Genomic DNA, 22025 nt, shown 5'->3' with positions numbered 1-22025 from the left:
TTCCTCATAAAAGATTTTTGACATTATTATATTCTTATTTTTTTTGACAGGCAGAGTGAAAAGTGAGAGAGAGAGAGACAGAAAGGTCTTCCTTTGCCCGTTGGTTCACTCCCCAATGGCCACTGCCACTGGCGCGCTGTGGCCAGCGCACCGTGCTGATCTGAAGCCAGGAGCCAGGTGCTTCTCCTGGTCTCCCATGCTGGTGCAGGGCCCAATCACTTGGGCCATCAACAGAGAGCTGGATAGGAAGAGGAGCAACCGGGACAGAATCCGGCGCCCCGACTGCGACTAGAACCTGGGGTGCCGCACCACAGGCGGAGGATTAGTCTATTGAGCCTCGGTGCCAGCCGATATTATATTCTAATGATAGGTCACATTACTGATGAGAAACTTGAGACTTAGAAAGATCCAGTGACCTCTCCAGGGCAATTCACATGGCTAGTAACTAACAAACTGCAGATGTGACTCAATGTGTCATCAAAATTGCTTTTAATTGTTTTGCATTACTGCCTTGTTAACTCCTATTTTTTGGCTCTTCTTTTTCTTTTTTGGTATTTCTTTGTCATTGTGGTCAACTGCAGAATGTGAATGTGCTCAAAACACTGACAAGTGAATTTACTGGTTGGGTTCTAGATAGCTGGTTTTTCTTATAAAATGTCTAATGAATAATGTTGACCTTATCTTTATATTTTGCAAAACCTGCCTAAAATACGGTTTCATCAATTACAAGGCATTTTATAAACAAAAAATACAAACTTCAGGGGCTGGCTTTGTGGCATAGGCTGAGCTTCCTCCTGCAGTGCTGGGATCCTAAATGAACACTGGTTCAGTTCATGTCCTAGCTGCTCCACTTCTGATCCAGCTCTCTGCTGTGGCCTGGGGATGCAGTAGAAGTTGACTCAAGTTCTTGGGCCCCTGCACCCATATGGGAGACCCAGAAGAAGCTCCTGGCTTTGGATCAGACCAGCTCTGGCCAATGTGGCCATTTGGAGAGTGAATCAGTGAATAGAAAACCTTTGTCTCTCCCTTTCTCTGTCTGCCACTCTACCTCACAAATAAATAAATAAAATCTTTTAAAAATACAAACTTTATTTAGAAGATTTACTTATATGTTTGAAAGGCTGAATTACAGATAGAAGGAGAAACACACACACACACACAGAGAGAGAGAGAGAGAGAGAGAGAGAAATTGTGAGAGAGAATCTTCCATCCCCTGGTTCACTCCCTAAATGGTGACAGTGGCCAGGATTGGGCCAGGCTGAAGCCAGGAGTGTCGTCCAGGTCTCCCATATTAGTACAGGGGCTCAAGAACTTGTGCCACCTTCTGCTTTCCCAGGTTCATTAGCAGGGATCTGGATTGGAAGTGGAGCAGCCAGGACTTGAACTGGAGCACATACGGAATGTCAGCAACCCAGGCAGTGGTTTAACCCACCATGCCGAACACCAACCCCTTCAACTTTGAATTCTTCATTAAGTATATGTCTTCAAGTATATAACTTTTTAATACGTCAAATTGCTTTGTAATTAGTGATTGGCATGTTTTCCTTGAACTCTGTTATCCTTTTCCCTATGTATCTTTTGCAACTCCTAACTCAGGATCTGCAGGCTCCTTTTTGCAAATTCTGTGTTCTATAATTTGGACAGAATTATGTGTCCAGGTGGCATAACTAAAATCGTTACATTTTTTCACATTCTTTCTCATATAATAGGCGAAGCTAATAAAAGACATACTAATGTAAGATAAAAGCCAGCTGCATTATTTCAACTTAGTGACTGAATTCTATCAATCAAAGTACCCTTTGCTGTCAGAGAAGAAAACAAGAAGGTTCTGTATGGATGAAAATAAGGCTTTGGGTAAACTAAAGTGAAAAAAATTTAATCTATAAAAGAAATATACTTCTAAGATTGAGGAATATGAACGAGAAAAAGCAAACAGTGTTTGATAAGACCTGTCTAGACATTGGTATCTTGAGTATGAATATTGAATAATAAAATTGAAATGAATAACATTATGATAAGATCAGGTAAATTCATGAAAACATAAATCAGCGAGAGAACAAAAATGCTTTGCACTGTCATTTTAAGTATTAAAAACAAATATGGGCTGGGCCTCTGTTTGGCTAACTCTCTACTCAGCTGCTCACTTTATAGTGCCTGCAATGAAGATCACTGCCTATCTTTTGTCTGGTTTTATTTTAGACTTTAGGAACTACTCATATCACTTTGTTTTCTTAATAAAATTCATATTGTTAGAAAGTTCAATATTATTATATAAAAATTTAAGGACATAAGAAAAAAACCATAGAATTTACCAAAGTATTCTGAGTGAATCAGTTAACATTCTTTATTTCTAAGACTTAAGCCTCTATTAAGCATTCTCCACCCTAAATAGAATTATAATGGGAAATAGTTTATTTATTTATGTTTCATTTCTGCTCTGCTTTTTGTTTGCTTATTTAGTTTTTAACATACCCTCCTTGATGTGTTAGATGATGATTTCAGAGAGAAATATTAAGAATATAAAAAGGAATCATAAAACTATAATGGGTGAGAGAATTCTAATCCTCCCCGCATAGGCTTTCTTACACATTTACAAGATCAGATACCTGGCCTCGGAAGCTGGAAGGCTTGCCCTTGTTCCTGCACCTTTCTGCCTCTGGGGGCTGCATGGTCACTTTGGCAAAAGGCAATGCACATCAGAGTCATGCTCTTGGAACCCATTAACAATCGCAAAAAGTGTCGCAAGTTGTTCAAAGATGGTCTGGATTTCCCATGTCTCTTTCAAAAATTCCAACAGTGACCACAATTCTGGTTTCCCTTCCCTTAAAAGGATTTGTGCTTGCTGGCTTGGGTTTTTGCTGTTTATCTGTTTGCTAACAGTGGACAAGACACTGGTCTCAAAGTCATAGACTGCATCCACGTAGGAAAATTGGACTGTTCATGGAAACAAACCTCCTAGGGATATGATGTCTAAATTGCCTTGAAACATTAACTGTATTTCCACCCTAAATATTTTTTAAGGAATTTGTTAATATATTAGGTTCTTGAGGTCACAGTAAATGGATTATACTTGCTAAAAGACAATTCTCATCAGTTCTCATGTTGATGGGAACTTCATACAAACAGAACAGATTCAAATTAGTCCACAGACACAATTCTAAGAATACAATGAGAGCCGGCCCTGTGGCGTACCAGGTTAAGCCCCTGCTTGTGATGCCGACATCCTATTGGGTGCCAGTTTGAGTCCTGGGTGCTCCATTTCTGATCCAGCTCCCTGCTGATGGCCTGGGAAGGCAGTAGAGGATGACTCAAGTGTTGGGCCCCTGCACCCATGTGGGACACATGGAAGAACCTGCTCCTGTCATCCTGACCTAGCCTAGGCTGTTGTGGCCATTTGAGGAATGAATCAGTGGATGGAAGAACTCTGTCACCCTCTCTAACTCTGACTTTCAAATAAATACATGAATCTTTTTTAAAAAAAAAAGAATGTAATAATACTTCCTTCTTCTGTTCCTCCCACTTTTCCTCCCTTTCTCTTCCTTCTTTTCTTTCTTTGAAAATCTATTTTATTGTTCCCTTTCAAAAATTAGTACTACTCGAATTGTGTTACTTATATCATCAACATGAACCTCACCTGGGAGCTTATTAGAAATATAGAAATTCAGGTACCATCTCAGACTTCCTGAATCACAATTTACAGTTTAAGAGGTCCCTTAGGTGATTTTCTCCATATCAAGTTAACTCCTGATAAATGAGATTTCAACTTGTGTTGCTTCCTTGAATTAATTCTCGGTGATATTCCTGACTGGGATGCCCTTATTAATTCTCTCATACACTGAGTTCCTCTTATCCATGGCTCGTGTAATTATAATTTTAATTTTTTTATTGTTTGATTATCTCCTTGTTAAACTATCAGCACCAGGATGAAATTCTGTCTGCTCTCATTGAGCATCGTCTACATGGCACAATATATATTATACTACATAATCAATTAGTATTTAATGAATGTGTGAATTAAGAAGTGTACCTGACAGTTTACATTGTAGTAGTATAAACCATTTTGTTAACCTTATTTTAATTTTAAAAAATTTTTTGAGTTTTCAACTTGTTAACATTGTAATTATTATAAACACTGAACACTTATGAAATTACTAATGTAAGAAAAACATTGCACTGATAGTTAAAGCTACACATAAACACATTATAATCTTTATGATTCAGGGGTTTACAATCCAGTGAAATGTCAACACTTTCACATGAAAAAACAAAAACAATAACTCAGAGACTTCCTGTGTTGAGACAAAGTGATTAATCATGTCTGCATTGAGAAGTTGGTCTTTTTTTTTTTTTCAGGTGTGTGCACAAGAAATTAAAGTAAGTTAGAAATGCACTTTCGTTTTCTAAATATTTACTGACATTTCCATGTGTTAGACACTGCTAAGACACCGGGACTATCAAACAGGTCCAGTATCTAGCCTTGTAATGTTTTCATTCAATTATTTTCTAAACTGCAATATGCTAAGGAAACCAGTTTTTATTACACTAAGGACAGATTAATTGTTCTAGAGGGCAATCAACTCTTTGAATATTCACTTGTATAGTATCAACCATTTGGTAATTTTCCAAGTAGCAAAAAATCCATTGGTGAAAGGGGATTTAGTTTGAAACTTAGCATGAGGGTAATCTTTAACTTACATTATGGATTTCTAATATTCTCTCCCCTGACTATGTCTTGATTTCCCCAAATACACAAGATAAAACATTATAAAATTATGTGCATAATCAATATTTTAAATATTTAATCTTATTTTTACTTGATTCCTATTAATATGCATTGTATAAGACACCTGTCATCCAAAGAATTATTTAAAGTTTTTGTTTATAAAATCAGAGATGTTTGGAAGTTTATAGAATAGTAATTTAAATAAATTAACCAAGCCTATGAATCACTCACCTGTGAATTAACTGAAAGAAATTTTGTGTAGGTACATTCCTTCCCTCAAAGAGAACTCAACTATTTCCTTCCATCTCCACTCTCAGGCTGCAAGTTCTGCATAGTGACAGAAAAATCAAGATTAATCAATGCAACTTAATATAGACCTAAGTATTGGAGAAGGATAGTAGGAAAGGGCAAGAAGTAAACTTCTTAGGAAAGGATGCCCACTTAGCCTTCACTACCTATCTTGTCCCAAGAAAATCAGTTCAGGCAAAAGTTGGTTTTCTCCATTTGACTGTGTGAAACAATATAGCTAGGTTCACGTTATGGTAAACTGCTATTCGAAAAGTAGACCTCATGACTTTGCCTCTTCTAGACAGCTCATGCCCTAGAAAAGATAAAAGCATGCAAAGGGAGAAGGAGGTCACTTTCACACTTTAAGGTATAACAGTAGCACTAATCTTCTTGTAGTAGTCTTTGGTAACAAAGCCTGCTTTACTTATTTAGCAACATGTAAAATGAATAGGCCATTAATTGATTAATTAATTTTAAAATTTATGTCATCTGGCAAATGATATCCAAAGCCATTTTCCCTAGCTGATCTACAAAATGCTTCAAAAAGTTCATGGAAAACTCATTTAAACCTACACATAGAATTCAAATATTTTTGTAGCAAAATACCTTGTCTTGTAAGACCATTTTTCCATGGACTTTCTGCAGTTCACTTGTCCCTCTGCCAAGATGCCCATCTTTGCAAGAACCAAGGTAAGGAATGCTGAATAGCATTTGGGGTACCTAGAAGGCAACAGAAGCTTAGGGGTGTTACCAGGAGTTTCTTGTAGGTACTGACCAAGTCCTCCTTTCCTTTTTAAAGGCTCCTCTTGCTGCTGCTCATGCAGAGTTCTGAGTTCCAGCCAATTTCTCCAAAAGATTTAATACGCTTCTTTTGGAAAGCTTCATTATATCTCTACTTCTACCTTTGTAGAGTACATATGATGAGTGTAAAAAATTGAAATTGGGGACAATTAAGATTTTTATGAGGTTGCTCGCATGTTCAGAGTAAATTTTCTTGCTGAAATAATTTTTCTTATTGAAGTACTTTCTTTGAGAAGATAATCTTGAGCACTTATATTTATTAAAATAATCATTTCTCTTCTTTAGGAGAAATATGGATTTTATTCTTATATGTATCCTTGAAATATCCCATAAGGTTATTACTTTTTGTTCTGAGGATTCCAGGAGCTTTATTTAGTTTGCCTTTAAATATGCAAATATATGTAATCTACCCCTGTGGGTAGCACTTGTGGTTAAAATACTAATCTCTTAGTTGTCATTCTTTTTGGTTTTTTTACATTTCTTTCTCTCAGCACCACTTCTAAGTAATAATTGGATTATGTGATCTTCTCTTTGAGTGGGGACATTCACCTTACATTTCCTTCCCTGTGTATTACAGGCTGGTCCTTCTTAATAAGACTTGAAAAAAAGAAAATCCATGAAAATATCCCACCATTAATATACTTCCTGATGGTATCACCTATTATCTTTTATTCCCTAAAGTTAAATTTCTAAGTGTGATTTTGTGGTCTGGCTAATCACAGCCTAGAGCTATATTAAAAATTGTTGTCTCAACAGTATTCACAATTATATTAAGGCAAGAAAAAGATAAAAGGATTAAAATATACTTGGAGTGCAAGAAATAAAAGTGACTAAGATAATCTTCACAAAAAATAATTATTGGATATGTTTATTTCATGAAATCCCTCAGAAAGAATCTAAAATTTGCATTGGTTATATGAGGGTCATTTAAAAAATTCATGGAAAAAATTAGTTAAAACAAGTTTATTGGAGTGCAAAATCCATGCCTACTTTTAACATAATACATACATTTCATGACATTATTGTTTGGTTTTGTCTTGTTTATAGAGATTTATTTATTTATTTGAAAGTCAGAGTTACACAGAAAGAGAAGACACAGAGAAAGAGAGAGGTCTTCCATCTGATGGTTCCCTCCCAATTGGCCGCAAGGCTGGAACTGTGCTGATCCAAAGCCAGGAGCCAGGAGTTTCTTCCTGGTCTCCCACACGGGTGCAGGGGCCCAAGGATATGGGCCATCTTCTGTTTTCCCTGGCCATAGCAGAGAGCTGGATCAGAAGTGGAGCATCCAGGACTAGAACCGGCGCCCATATGGGATACTAGAACCGGCGCCCATATGGGATGCTGGTGCTTCAGGCCAGGGCTTTAACCCACGGAGCCACAGCGCCAGCCCCTCAAAACCTTTTTGAAAACCCCCTAATACATATGGATTTCAAAATGTTTTGTGCCCAATAAACTTTTTATAATTCCATTTTCCCCTGAACATTTTGAAATAACTTTATATGTGAAGACCTCATAGAAATGCCAGGTGCTTCATATTTTTATTAATAATTTTTTATTTGAAAGGCAGAGAGATAGAAAATATACACATAAACTCAGAGATAGAAACAGAGAGGAGAGAGAGAGATCTCACATTTGCTAGTTCACTCTGTAAATGCTGGCAGCTAATATTGGGCCAGGAGAAGTCATAATGTAGGAAGTCAATCCAAGTCTCTCACCTGGGTGACAGGGACTGGATTTGTTGAGCCCTCTCAGGTGCACATTGTCAGACCTTGGAATTGGAAACTGAACTAGACTTATAAGTGTCAGACATTCCAGCCTGAGATACAGGCATCACCACCATCTTAACTGCTATGCCAAACACCTGCCCCTGAGCAATCACTTTTGATGTTAAAATAATAGTATAGGTATAAGGCTTACAAGTCTAATAGTTTTATACCACCCCATGCTGCTCCCCAAGGACACTCCACTTTTAGCTCTTTTTTTAAACTGTTTTTTTTTTAAAAAACGTATCTTTATTTATTTATTTTTGACAGGCAGAGTAGATAGTGAGAGAGAGACAGAGAGAAAGGTCTTCCTTTTTGCCGTTGGTTCACCCTCCAATGGCAGCTGCGGCCAGCGCATCTTGCTGATCCGAAGCCAGGAGCCAGGTGCTTCTCCTGGTCTCCCATGCGGTTAAACTGTTTTTTTAATTTGTATATTTGAAAAAAGTTTGCTTATCTTATTTTGATATTTCATATTTATATTCTAACAACTAGCTTCAGAATAGAAACTGACAATCTTGCTTACATAGAAGTCCCCTCTTTACCCATCACATACATTGTTCCCCTATCATTATATCAGTTATTATTTATATTGCTACTTAAATGTAATCATTACATTGTACATATTCTTTATAACAAAACCAGGTAGCATTCTATGAGTCATTTTTTCCCATTGTGCTGTGTTTGATTCTCAGTGACATAACTTCTAAAGTGTGATATAAAATGGGAATGTCTCACAGCATTGTTGTGTACTCTCAGTTTTTAAAAACACTGCTATCGGAGTTTAGGTTTAGTTAATAAACTTCAAAGCATATTTCCTGGTGATGGTGAAATAGAAAACTGCATGAAAATCAGGGGTGTAAAGTGCCATTTCCTGATAATAAGTGAGAGGATGAGAAAAAGAGTATAGAAAACTCTGCTCTCGCTCGTGCTCTCTTGCTATCTCTCTCTTGCTCTTCCTGACTCAGAAGTGAGGCAGATTACTTCGATTTAGGCTCTATTGATGGGAACTTATTCTATGGCCCTACCCAGGAAAGAAGAAAGGAATGACATAGCCTATCTGGCAAGATAGCTACTTCTCAGAAACAAGTCTGCAGTATATAGCGGTGAAAACACTAATTTTTGAACTGTGTTTACCATACAAACTAAATATATGTCAGTAGTGAATTTTATTAACCAAATTACCCATAATCTGTAAAATAGAATATTTATGCAACAATTCTAAAGGATGGCAAGATCTGTATGTGTTGAGCGCGCGCGTGCGCACACACACACACACACAGATTTAACCCATAGAATATTTTCTCAGGTAATATAACTGGTTGAAAATTTCTACTTCATAGTATTAAAACTAAATTATGGGGAATTTTGCCTTTTCTCCTTGAGAGTGTTGTAAATAATTATGAGATACTCATATTGAAATTGAAAGTTACGAAGTAATAGTGTTGTCATGCCTATTAAGATTTTTAAAGTGATTTCTTGATAGTTTTGATGGTTTTGGTATTTTAAAAAAACAATTGCTATGTAAACATTTAGATAATTTACAAAGAAACAATTTTCTTTCATTGTTTCTTATTTGTATTCTTTAAACTTCTTTGTCTTACCTTAATGCACAGCCTAGGATCCCCAGTATATTAGCGGATGTGAATAACAAGATAAGTTATTTAGTTCCTGCTATGACATGTTCCTTTTTTGGAGCAAAATAATTCAATTAGGATGAAGAAATTCTTTTCTATAGCAAAAATGCTGATAATCTATTTATTTAATTATGAGTGTATATAATTTTATATTAATTGTTTTAAAATTTATTAGAAAGGCAGAGTGGCATGCACAGACAGGGAGACACCTAATAGGAGAAAGAGATTTTTCACTTGTTCATAAATTCCCTAATGCCCTCAATAGCCAGGACTTGGCTAGGCCATAGCCAGGAGCCTGGAACCCCATCAGGGCCTCCTACATGGTTGTCAGAGACTTGAGTACTTGAGCCATCATCTGCTGCCTCCCCGTTTAGAAGAAGCAGATGAGGAACTTTATCCTTGGCACTCTGATATGGGATGCAAGCTTCAAAGTGGTGGTTGAACATGCTGCAGCACAATGCCCACATCTATTAAATGTTTTTTAGGGACTGGAGCTGTGGTATAGCAGGGTAAGACACTGCCTGTAGTGCCATCATCCTATATGGGTACCAGTTTGAGTCCCAGCTGCTCTACTTCCAAAACAACTGCCTACTAATACTCCTGGGAAAGCAGTGAAAGATGGTCCAAGTCCTTGGACCCCTGTCACCCACAATGGAGACTCAGAAAAAGCTCCTGGTTCCTGGCTTCAGCCTGGCCCAGTTCCAGTCATTTGGGGAGTGAACCAGTAGATGGAAGTTCTCTGTCACTCTTCTTCTCTTTCTCTTGCTCTCTGTATTTCTTTCAAATAAATAATTAAAACATTTTTAATTATTTATTGAAATGATTACATATTCCCTCTTTTAGTCTATTTAGTCTATCGTTGACTTAAATGAGTTGATTTTCAAGTTCTAAACCAGTGTTCTGTATCTATTTTATATATCATGATAGATTATCTTTTGACATATGGCTGGATTTCAGTTGGTAGTATTTTTAGGAATTTTGCATGCATACTCAGAAGCAACATTGTTTTCTAGTTTTTTTTTTTCATTCAATGCATTTGTGTGTATATTAGGTTAAGTGTTACCTCATAATTTAGTTAGAAAATATTTCCTCCACTTCTCTTTTGCAGAAGAGTTTGTGTCAAACTGGTATATTTTCTGCCCTAAATGTTTGGTAGAATCTTCAGCAAAGCCATTTGGCCTAGAGTTTTTTTTGTTTTTTGGTTTTTTTTGCAAGATCTTAAATTATAAATCCAATCCATTACTACATGTAAAAATACTCATATCATCTATTTCTTCTTTAAAGACTTTGGCAGCTGGTATATTTCCACAAACCTGAGTGTTTTACCTAAATTTTAAATATATGGAACTAGAATTGTTTGTTATTTTGTCTTATTATCACTAAACCCTGAAATAAAAAATGATATTTCCTCTTGCTGATATTTAAAATTTGAGTAGTAATTTGAAAAATATAATTTCTCTTGTATTTGTTCTATTTAGCTTAATAAGATTATAGGATACAAGTTTAGCATATATCATATTTCTAAATGTAATTAAATTAAAATAACACCATTTGAAATTCCAACAAAACTTTGTAATGCTTACTTAGAAACACAGTAATGCATGTACAAGATCTGTCTGCTGGAAACCCATAAAAATTACAAAGCCCAAAATAAATACAGGTATATACACATTTGTGAATTATGAGACTTGATAATATTAGAATGTTAGTTTTCCCCAGTCTATAGATTCAACATAATTACAATGAAATTCTTATTTTGAATTTGTAGAAATTGACAAAATTATAAAATTTATATGGAAATGTAAAAGACTTAGACTATCTAAAATGACCTTGAACAAAAGAAACATGATTCATGCTGCCAGATTTCAATATTCACTCATTAATTGAAATATTATTTAAAGTATAGACATGAGTATTATTCAAATGCAACAGATATTTAATTTTTTTAAGATTTATTTTAATTATTTGAAAGGAAGAGAGAGTTGAAGCAAGAGACAGAGAGACATGATTCCATCTGCTGGTTCACTCCCCAGATGGACACAATGGTTGGGACTCAATCCAGAAGCTGCTTCGGGATTTCCCATATGGGACCAGGGACTCTAGCATTTGGACCATCTTCCACTGCTTTTCAAGGAACAGTAGCATGGAGCTGGTTTGGAAGTATAACAACCAGGACTCAAACCAGTGCCTGTATGGGATGCTGGCATCACAGGCAACAGCTTTACCACTTAGGCCAAAACACTGTCCCACAATTGCAGTTTTTCGCAAAGGTAATTTAGTGGAAAATGGTTGATTTTATCAAGAATTTATCCTGGAACAATTTAACATTTATGTGCAAACAATCCAAATTCATATATCATACCATATTTAGAAATAAACACAAAATGTACCATAAATTTAGAATTATAAAATTTCTGAATGAAAATATAAGCTAAATTTATAGAGGCAGGACTTAGATATAACTGTAAAAGCATAGTTTGTGAAAAAAATAGTGCAATTGAGCTTCATCAAAGGAAAATTTTTCTTGAAATTTTGTTGTTTGGAAAACACAAATAAGAAACTGTAAAATGAAACTACAGGTTTTAATAAATTATTCACAAATCACATATCTCATAATGGACTTTTATCCAGAATGCTTACAGATACAAATGCACGTGTGTTACAACCTAAAATGTGAATGAGAAAACCCAATAAAAATGAGTAGAAGGTAGAACAGAACATCCCTTCAAGTATCATAGATGTTTGCAGATTAACACAAGAAAAAATAGCCAATGTTGTTAGTCAATATAAACTGCAAATTAAAATGGCTGTGATATAATACCATTACATACCTACGCTAATACCTAAAAATAAATTGAAAAGCTGATATAGAGATTGCTGGAAAGAAGGAAAAATAGATGGAAGATTGACATATTGATGGTAAAAGTGCAAAAGGGCACTCCCAGTTTGGAAAACAGTTGAGTAGTTTCTTATAAAGTGAGTGAGGTATCCACTTAATATTTAAGCCAATGATATCAGATTAACTGCAATAAAATGATAGTAGATTTTACATGAAATTTGTACATACATATTTATAGCAACTTTATTCATAATAATCCTGAATTTTAAAAAATCCAAATGTCTATGACCTGTGATTTGGATTAACAAAATAGATATGTTTACACAATGGAATATTACTCTGCCATGAAAAGGGCAGAGCTATTAATAGTAACAGAAATCCAGATGAACATCAAATGTACTGACTAAGTAAAATAAACCAGGCTGAAAATGCTACACACTGCAAATGGTTGTGTTTATATGACATTCTGGAAAAGACAAAACCATTGAAACAGCAAACAGGTCAGCAGTCACTAAAAAATGGAAGGAGTGAGTGAATTGGGTAAAAGAGGTGCATGTTTTTGGATAATGTCTCCATTCTATACCCAGATGATTAGATGGATTGTACTATTATTGCAGAACTATACATTAAAAAGAGTAAATTTTACTAAATGAAAATGTTACCAAAACCCAAATGAAAAAATAAACATAAAGGAATAGCCTTACATTAATCTTTCTATATGAAAAAATTATGAAAATTTGAGGCCAGGAATTATCCTCGCACTAAGGAATCTGAAGAAATTCATCATGGTAGTCATAAGCAACATCCTAATCTCTGTTAGTCACCTCACACTGCATTTTACTAGACCAGGAAAATAGGCGAGAAAAGATGACTGACGTGACAGAAATTACCACCATTCTAAATATGTCAAGCGTATGTCTTGCTGACAAGTGGGACTGCCTGGCCTGGCAAGTAGCTGCATCAGCTTTTCAATCTCCAAGTACAAAAATGGAGTGAAATGCTTATTTTTTTAATGTGCTACATAAGGAAAGAATAGCTTTTTACTCATTACTATGATTATAGTTATTAGTTAAAAAGCATTTTGTATAAGCTGAGATCAAGGAACAATTTTATTACTAAATTAAGACAGAAACATCATTCACTTTGTAAAATAATGTCTCAGAAAACTTCTGTGTTTGGAAAGCTTCCAAAGCCTTTTTATATATCCAAGGATTTTCTAAAAGTTATTGTTTCCTCTCAGGGACAAACATATAACCTGGACACATACAAATAAAATAGCACAGCTGTGTTCTCACTGTTCCACTAAGTCCAATACACAATGTGACTTGTTCAATTATTGGCCGTAAAGACAGCAGCATAATGTTATTTACTAAAAACAATTCTGTAGCGACACAGCCAAAATGGCAAACAGGTTTTTTCCAGCTTACAGTATATATATAAACAAAACAGCTAATGAAAGGAACCTCCTAGTAGTAATAGCTTACAATTGCTGGAATCTGGTTGCCGACTTTTCATCACCTTTCTTTAGTATTTTGTGTTTACACTGAGGTAGTTCAGCATTTTTATGTGTTTCCTGAACCATATACTCACATACTTTTGTGGAAATGTGTCATAAATCTCAATAATGTCGTAAAGCAAAATATTCCCTAAAGATTATGCAGATTAGCATAAACATTTGATGAAAATTACTTGTCTGAACTGCTAAGTGGCCTGTGATTCTGTAGCAAATTAAATATGGATGTGCATTGCTTCAGAACAGTATGTTTCATAGAAATAAGGAAGCCTATATGGAAAAAAATATTCCCTATGGTTATTGTTTCCCTGTCTATTGGAGATTTTGCACTTAGTTAAGGAGTTCAAGAGTAGGTATATAGATATAGGTATATAGATAAAGATATAAAGAAATTTTCTTCACAAGATCAAAAGATGACAAACTAGAACTAAAACATGTAAAGCTCAAAAATATAAATACCTTTCTATTACAAAACGAAATATAACCCCAAAAGGCTTAAACAGTACATATGTGAATTATTATAAGAATGGTACTGATATTCTGTTATACTGGCTGAATGTTTAAATTTTAATTGATTCTGATAATAAAAATAGTAATGGTGAAAAAACTATAGGAATATTTTAAGAATATTCATAATTGTTATCATTTACTTATTTAAACCTCTCAGTGACCTCATGAGGCATCTTCTATAGAGATCCAGAGAAACATGTAGAGAGAGTTTAAAGTCATTTACCTATCACCCTATGATACATTTCATAACCCTAACATATCAGAGGCTTGAGACAACAAAAATTCGATTGTTCACTGATATCACAGTCCAGTTGGCGCTTCTGTGCTGCCCTGATCTCTTCAGTTTTTGGATTTCTACCTTATGGTTCTAGGAGTCTTCTGATAGATCTCAATCAGATGGCTGACAAGTGAAGAGCAAATGGAAGATTGTCAGGGTCTTTTAAGGGTCAGGAATGACACAAACAACAGTTACTCCTACAATACTTTGGCTAGGAGTCAGATACATGGCTACAGCATAACTGGAAGTCAATTGGGAAATGCCAACATTCCATGAAACAGGAATGAGAACATTTATCTGTTTTCAGCCATATTACATAGCCTACAATTACAAAAACTAAGATTGGCTTTAAGGCACATTTACTCCAGAGTCCAAGGCTTGGATCTAATACCCTATAACTGCTAAGACAAAAGATAAAAGTTGAAAGAGATCTCTGATTTAGTATGAATTATTTTTCTATCATCTTAGACTCCACCTGATTTATTAATAATAAAAATTAAAACTATGGCTTCTTGAATCTGTTTTAAGTGAAAAAATGGCTTAGAATTTTGAATGTCTCAATGCTACACACACCACATATTTTTAACTTGCATTTTATTAAACTTTTAACTTGCATTTTATAGAGAAAATGGACATACTTTTTTTTTACAATTCTCCTTTACAACTTACTTGATAAGGGCATGAAAAGATTTCTTTAAAGGGCCAGCACTTTGGAAAAAGCTGCCGCCTGCAGTGCCAGTATCCCATATGTGCACTGGTTTGAGTCCCAGACACTCCACTTCCGATCCAGCTCTCTGCTGTGGCCTGGGAAAGCAGTAGAAGATGGCCTACGTTGTTGGGCCCCTGTGGGCCCATGAGAGACCCAGAGGGGGCTCCTGGCTCCTGGCTTTGGATCAGCACAGCCAATTGGGGAGTAAACCAAGTTGTTGGATCCCTGCACCCACATGAGAGACCCAGAGGAGGCTCCTGGCTCCTGGCTTTGTCTCAGCAAAACCAATTGGGGAGTGAACCAGCAGATAGAAGACCTCTCTCTCTCTCTCTGACTCTCCTCTCTGTGTAACTCTGACTTTCAAATAAACAAATAAATAAATTTTCTTTAAAAAAAAAAGATTTCTTTTAGAAAAAAAGTACATCTGTGTTAGAGATATCATCAGCTGAATTAAAATTGATCCTTGAAAAAGTAACTTCTTTCCTGTAATCAAATAGACAATTTGGGGCTAGCATTTGGTTTAGTAGTTGCTTAGGATACCTGGCTTTGTTAGGAGCCCTGGCTTTGTTTCTGATTCCAGATTCCTGATAATGTGCTTCATCAGCTGCAGAAGGTGATACCTCAAGTAGTTGGGTCCCTGCCACTAACATGAAAGACCTGGACTGATTTCCTAGCTCCTGGCTTTGGTGTGGCCCAACCCTGGGTAGTGAAGGCATACAGGAGACAAACAGCAGACTAGGGAATCTTTCTCTTTTTCACTCTCTCCCTCTCTTCTCTATCTTCCCTTTGCCCCTCCCAATTACCACCTCCCTCTCTTTCCCTATATCTCTCTTTCCCTTTCTCTATCTGCATTTGAAATAAAAAATAATAAGTATTTTAACAGTTTTATGAAAATGCCAAGGAGTAGAGATTGGATTCTATGTTTACATGTTTGTGTTCTCACTTGCATATATAATTCCTTTAGATACTAGTAGTCTTCCTACTTTAGTTGAAAATCCAAACCAAAGATAATGTTACATGAGCCAATGACTCTGCTTCATAAAAGGCACTCTGTGAAAACTAATGATTCAAGTACAAAATTTCTGTTGTACTCAAATAAGCTTTCTAACAAAATTAATCTGATGCACTGTTAATTATGTACATAGTCATTATAGTGTTGCATGTAATTAAGCATAAATGCTAAGCAGTTCAAATAGATAACTTTACAATAATTAGTATTGCTTTCACAGTCTAGGACAATTTTAGTTTTTACATTGTTTGTTCTTCACAGTTCTTCATCATCTGCCTGCAGAAACAGTATTTACCATTTCAGCTAATCTCTTATACTGTTTAATCATCTCTGTATCATAACTTGGTACATACACAAATCCCTTTACAGGATAAATCCAGTATATCAAAAGTTATGTTGCCTTTGTCTCTGTTGCTATTTTCTACTACCAGATCCCCACCTGGCACCTCCAACTATGATTGAGGACAAGCTTTCAAATTTGTCTCCCAATCAATACCCCCTGAATCTATAACTTTTTTCAGCATACACTCTACTCTCTATCCCCCAGATACTTCTACTTCAAGATTGGAAAGAGTTGAAAGATGAGATCAGTAATGTTTGGATTTTCTACTTTAGATTGAGATAATCTGAATAGATTAAATAAAAAAAAATACATTGACGTCTCTGAGTTACTATGCCCCGATAAATTAAACCACACCCCTGCCATCATTCTTTCTATGCTATAACTATGTCTAAGTTTTTTCTCCAAGAAAACTGTTCTTTTTCCTTAATCTGTATCAATGCGTGGTTCATTTGCTTCTCTTCTCACTGCACTACAATATGCTTTTTAAAGGTTTTTACTTATCCTATTAAGAAATCCACAGCATTTTCTAGGTCCTCTCCATTCATATTTTGCAAAGAATTCAATGTTCATTGCTCTTCTTGTTTCTATGGACTTTTCTTCCTTTCATTTTGTTAAATTTTCTAGGTTCTCTAGCTATGATTTTATTAATTTAGTTTCTTTTTGATACCTCTTTTCCTTTTAGATTTTCAAATGTAGGAGTTCTCTTCTAAGTTTTACTTGTAGTAAAAATATTCTTTTTGAAGGACGATTCTTTACTCTTAGGCTGCAATGACCAGCTTCATGCTTGTGACTGCCAGATCTGTGTCTCCTTTCTTCCCTGAGATAGAATGATATTTTCCATTCCCCCTTGGTCATTATGTTGACAGCATTTTTAATTAAATGTAGTAAAAGACAAATAATAATTGTTTTACCCAAATTGCACTAAATTCATTTTATTGTTATTATTAATTCAGTGTCATCCTTTCATTGTGTTTTGGCCATCATTCCATGCAAATTACACAGGCTTACATTATTCCTTTGCCATTTTCAACCTCTTTGATTGCTTTGTTCCCTTTATTATATTTCATTCGTTCTTTTCTCTACTACTAGGTGTTTTCAAAAAATAGAAATCAGAATATGTAATTTCTGAACTCAGTAACAATGATTCCTACAGCTAAAGAATTTTCTGCTTAATTTATGAATTAATCTTACTTGATTTGACTCCAAACCAACCCAGTCCCATTTCTTACCACATCAAGCATTATAGATTATCTGCACAGTGTTATTTACCATTGTCTCCTTGTCTGCATTTCTTGTTTTCCTTCATGTCTTTTCACTTATTTTCTCCTATCAGCTCCCTTATCTGAACTGCACTCTCATAAAATTTTGTTTATTGAAACTCTTATCTTTTAAATCCCTGTTCAAATTCAACTACTTCTACAACTATTACTCAGATGTTTTCTTCCATTTCCAGTTGGGGATGACTCTTTCTCTTTCTAAATCATGCCATTTGCACTTTTATTTTATTTTATTTTTTAACTTTTATTTAATGAATATAAATTTCCAGTGTACAGCTTATGGATTACAATGGCTTCCCCCCCCCCCATAACTTCCCTCCCACCCGCAACCCTCCCCTCTCCCGCTTCCTCTCCCCTTCCATTTGCATCAAGATTCATTTGCAATTCTCTTTATTTTTTTTTTAAATTTTCTACCATGATTTGTAGCCATTGTTTACATTGTTTCTCTTTCTACCTAATTTTAGCTACTTCCATGCTCAGGTTGTAAATTCTTAATTTGTAAAACCATTTTGAATCTGTGGACCCTGGCAGAGGGCTTAGCATTGACTAGGTGCTCAATAAATATTGAAACAAAGTAATGTAGAAATTGAAACCTATTTTGGGCTGATTCTACCACAATCAAAAAAGATTTGATAACTCTATTACTTAGCTGTAATAGATAAATTACTACCTTTGGGGTTTAGCTTAATTTAATGGACTAGAAATGATGCTAAGTGTGAATCCTAATTCTAAAGTTAAGCTATTTTGTTGATTTATTGATTGAATGCAAAAATTATGGGACACTTTCTTTAACTATGGCACACTACTAAGCCTATAATGATACACATTAAAAAAGAACATACCATGGTTCCAACCATTCCCAGATTGTACAATGGGCATGAGAAAAATTACTAGGAACATAGACTTTCTCATTAGACTGAGAAGTCAATTCTGTCTTGGACTTGACATATTATCTTAGGCAAGTTTTCACTACTTGTTTCCTCTTCAGTAAAATGCAAATTATGATAATATCTACATTTTAGACTACTGTGAGTTTTCAAAGAATTGTCATACTTGGCAAACATGACATTTAGTAGGGTCATAATTTTTACCTCCACATACTAGTTGAGGGAAACAAAATGGAAATAACTACTATAGAACAAGGCAAAAATAAAATAATTTACAAGAATAAGTTATTCCATAGTTTTCATTAATGGTATGGTTTTATAGACCAAATCGATGGTCATTAAGTAATGATTAGCATTTCTATTAGTATATATCTAGTAGTGATCCCATATTCAGAATTACAAATTAGATGTAGTTGACTGGCATGTTAATTGGACTGACTTTAAGGAAATTCAAACTGTTTTGGGTACTTTCAGGAAAAATGTATGTGAAATACTGGTGTTTAATGGGCAGTGAAATCTACAAGTTGAGGTTACAAATGACTTTTATGTTAGGATACTGGAGTTATGTTCCAATAGAGGAGAAACCTTGAGAATCAGTGGGTTTATAAGAAGTTTGTAGACAAACAGGAGAACCATGGTTTCTCCACCTGGCACACACAAACTTTAGGAAATCAATGAGAAGAGGAAGCATCTCGCAATGGTTGCTGTTAAATAGGAATAACGCCAAGAAGTGATGCCCTGGAAGCAAAGTAATGAATATGCATCAGGATGAAGTAAATATCAACTGTGTCAGATTTTGCTGATAGGTACAATAAGATGAGGACTGAGAAAAGGTCACTGCACTTATCAACATTGAGGTCTTTGGAGGCCCCTACTTGAGAAGTTTCCATGTAGCCAAGAAATTGAAAACTTGATGGAGGGAGTTTAAGGTATAATCTCAAGGAAAGAAGGAAGTATAGAGTTTTTTTAAAGTTTTTTTTTAAAGATTTATCTATTTATTGAAATGTAGAGTTACAGAGAAGCAGAAGCAGAGAGAGGGAGAGAAAGGTCTTCCATCTACTGATTCAGTCCCCAAATGGCCTCAATGGTCAGAGCTGGGCTGATACTAAACCAGGAGCTTCTTCCAGGTCTCCCACTTGGGTGCAAGGGCCCAAGGACTTAGACCATTTTCTACTGTTTTCTCAGGCTATAGCAGAGGGCTGGATCAGGAGTGGAGCAGCTGGGACTCAAACCGGTGCCCACATGGATATTGGCAGTGCAGATGGCAGTTTTATACACTATGCCACATGTCCAAACCCTTTAAGTTATCTTGTAAAGAATAACAGCAGAATTGGGCAATAGTGACTAGTGGGGAAATGTTGACCAAGATTTTTATTTTTAAGTTGGGAAAAAAATGAGCATATTTGATGCTGAGAATGAGCTTATACAGGAATCAAGAGTACCTCTTAAGTGAGAGCTTAGCTGTTGTGGTCTACACAGTCTCCACGATAATATGAAAGCAGCAGAGACAATATGTAAATAATTGTATGGCTATGTAGCAATGACAATAACTGATAAAAACAGGCAGGTTGTCTAGTTTGCCAGTTCTGACTCACACTATAAACGGGAGTGATGATTAGTAGAGGGAATGGAGCACAGCTGAAGTGATATCTGTGCGGTGAGAAGGAAAGGGTTTGTACATAGTAGGATTTAATGATGAGTTCAACTAAGTTTGAAAGGTAAGTGGGGCAAGAGTATATACAGTAGGTGGATGTGGACTATCAACTGAAAAATTTCTTCTGACTGCTTTAGTTTTCTCAAAAACCTAGGAAGCAAGATCATCACACGTGCATAAACATTAGGAAGGAGGTTTGGAGTATTGAGAAGATAATGAGAAATAAGTTATATACAAGACTTGGGAAATAATTGAGCTATGGAAACACAATAGATAATTAAGGTTTTGTTAAAACACCCAGTGTTAGGTATGGAATACTCCAGATGTTCTCTTCCACTTTGAGTTTTTAGTGTATTTCTTTGTTATCTATAGTTTTCTTAAGGAAATGCCAGCTAAATGTGTGGCAAATATCAACACATTTTGAATGATTTAAGTTTAATCATCAACACCCTTATTTTTCTCCCTTGGGGAGAGGGGGGAAAACAGTGCTAGTGTAATCTATTAACACCTGTGTTTTCAGAGTAATAACAGCCATACACTTTATGCAGATATTCTCTTGTTCAGCAAATCTTATTCCTGCTAGAAATTATTTGTGCAGTGAATATGCGCTTGTCACGTTTTCTCTGTTTCGTGCATTTGTCATACTGAATCCTAATTTGCTCTGAGGATTTGGTAACTTTTGCTTCAGTGATGTATTTTCTCTGAAAGAGTTCAACTATAATGAAATATTTTATATCCAGTATTTGCCTAATATTTTTCCACCAATGAAAAATGAATTATTGAAATGAAATATATTCACATTGATTGCGATGAAGGTTACACATGGACTGGTAAATCAAAACAAGTCCTTAAAAGATAGAAAATCAATTGATATGTCAGATATGAAAGTCATAGGTGGTGAAATCAACACTGAGTTGACATTTTTCCTCTTGAAATAATTTAATTTGCTAGAATTTGAAAAGATTTGTGACTTTGAATATAGTAATAAGCTAAAAAGTGGGAGACCAAACACATTGATCATGAATTTTATTTACAATACTTCAAACAAATACAAACCATCATATTTTAGAGAGAATAAATATTGTTACTTTTCTAGAAAAATCATAGAAACTTTCTGGGAGAAAATCAAATCTGTTATTTAGTTATTCCCTGAGTAAATATAAGCAATGTATTTATATATTTTATTTATTTACTTATTTATCTATTTATTTACAAAGCAGAATTACAGAGAGGCAGAGGCAGAAAAGAGAGAGAGAGAGGTCTTCCATCTGATGCTGGTTCCCTCCCCAGGTGACCATAGTGGCTGGTGCTGCGGGAATCCGAAGCCAGCAGCCAGGAGCTTCTTCTGGGTCCCCCTTGTGGGTGCAGGTGCCCAAGGACTTGGGCTATCTTCTACTTATTTCCCAGGCCATAGCAGAGAGCAGCATTAGAAGTGGAGCAGCTGGGACTTGAACCAGCTCCGGGATGCCGGCACTACAGTGGCTTTACCCACTATGCCACAGTGCCAGCCCCTTTATATATTTAAATCAATATAAATATAAGCAATAAATTAATATTTTAAATATAAACATACATACATGCATAGTTAAATACAAAGACTGTTTGTTTTTCATTAACAGAACTGTTGTCCAATTGCCAGCAGTTGAACTGTCAGTATAAATGTGCAGTAATGAGAAACAGCACAAGATGTTACTGTGAAGATGGATTCGAAGTAAAAGAAGATGGGAGAGGCTGTAAAGGTAAGTTTGATTTGTAGCTTTTTAGACTTTTAGCACAGACACTGTTAACAGTAATTTAA

General features: G+C 35.4%; 1 protein-coding gene across 1 annotated transcript in view; it reads left to right on the top strand.

The window, feature by feature from the left end:
- Positions 1-22025, top strand: part of LRP1B (LDL receptor related protein 1B) — a 2136850-nt gene that overhangs the window by 940169 nt on the left and 1174656 nt on the right. Inside the window, exon 4 of the mRNA XM_062186250.1 lies at positions 21847-21966. Within this exon, the coding sequence (XP_062042234.1) occupies positions 21847-21966 (120 nt within the window). The remainder of the gene's footprint in view (positions 1-21846; positions 21967-22025) is intronic.

The sequence above is a fragment of the Lepus europaeus genome, chromosome 1, assembly GCF_033115175.1.
Source record: "Lepus europaeus isolate LE1 chromosome 1, mLepTim1.pri, whole genome shotgun sequence".
In the NCBI taxonomy this organism is placed as follows: domain Eukaryota; kingdom Metazoa; phylum Chordata; class Mammalia; order Lagomorpha; family Leporidae; genus Lepus; species Lepus europaeus.
The sequence above is the reverse complement of the archived record's forward strand: the minus strand, read 5'-3'. Positions and strand labels throughout refer to the sequence as shown.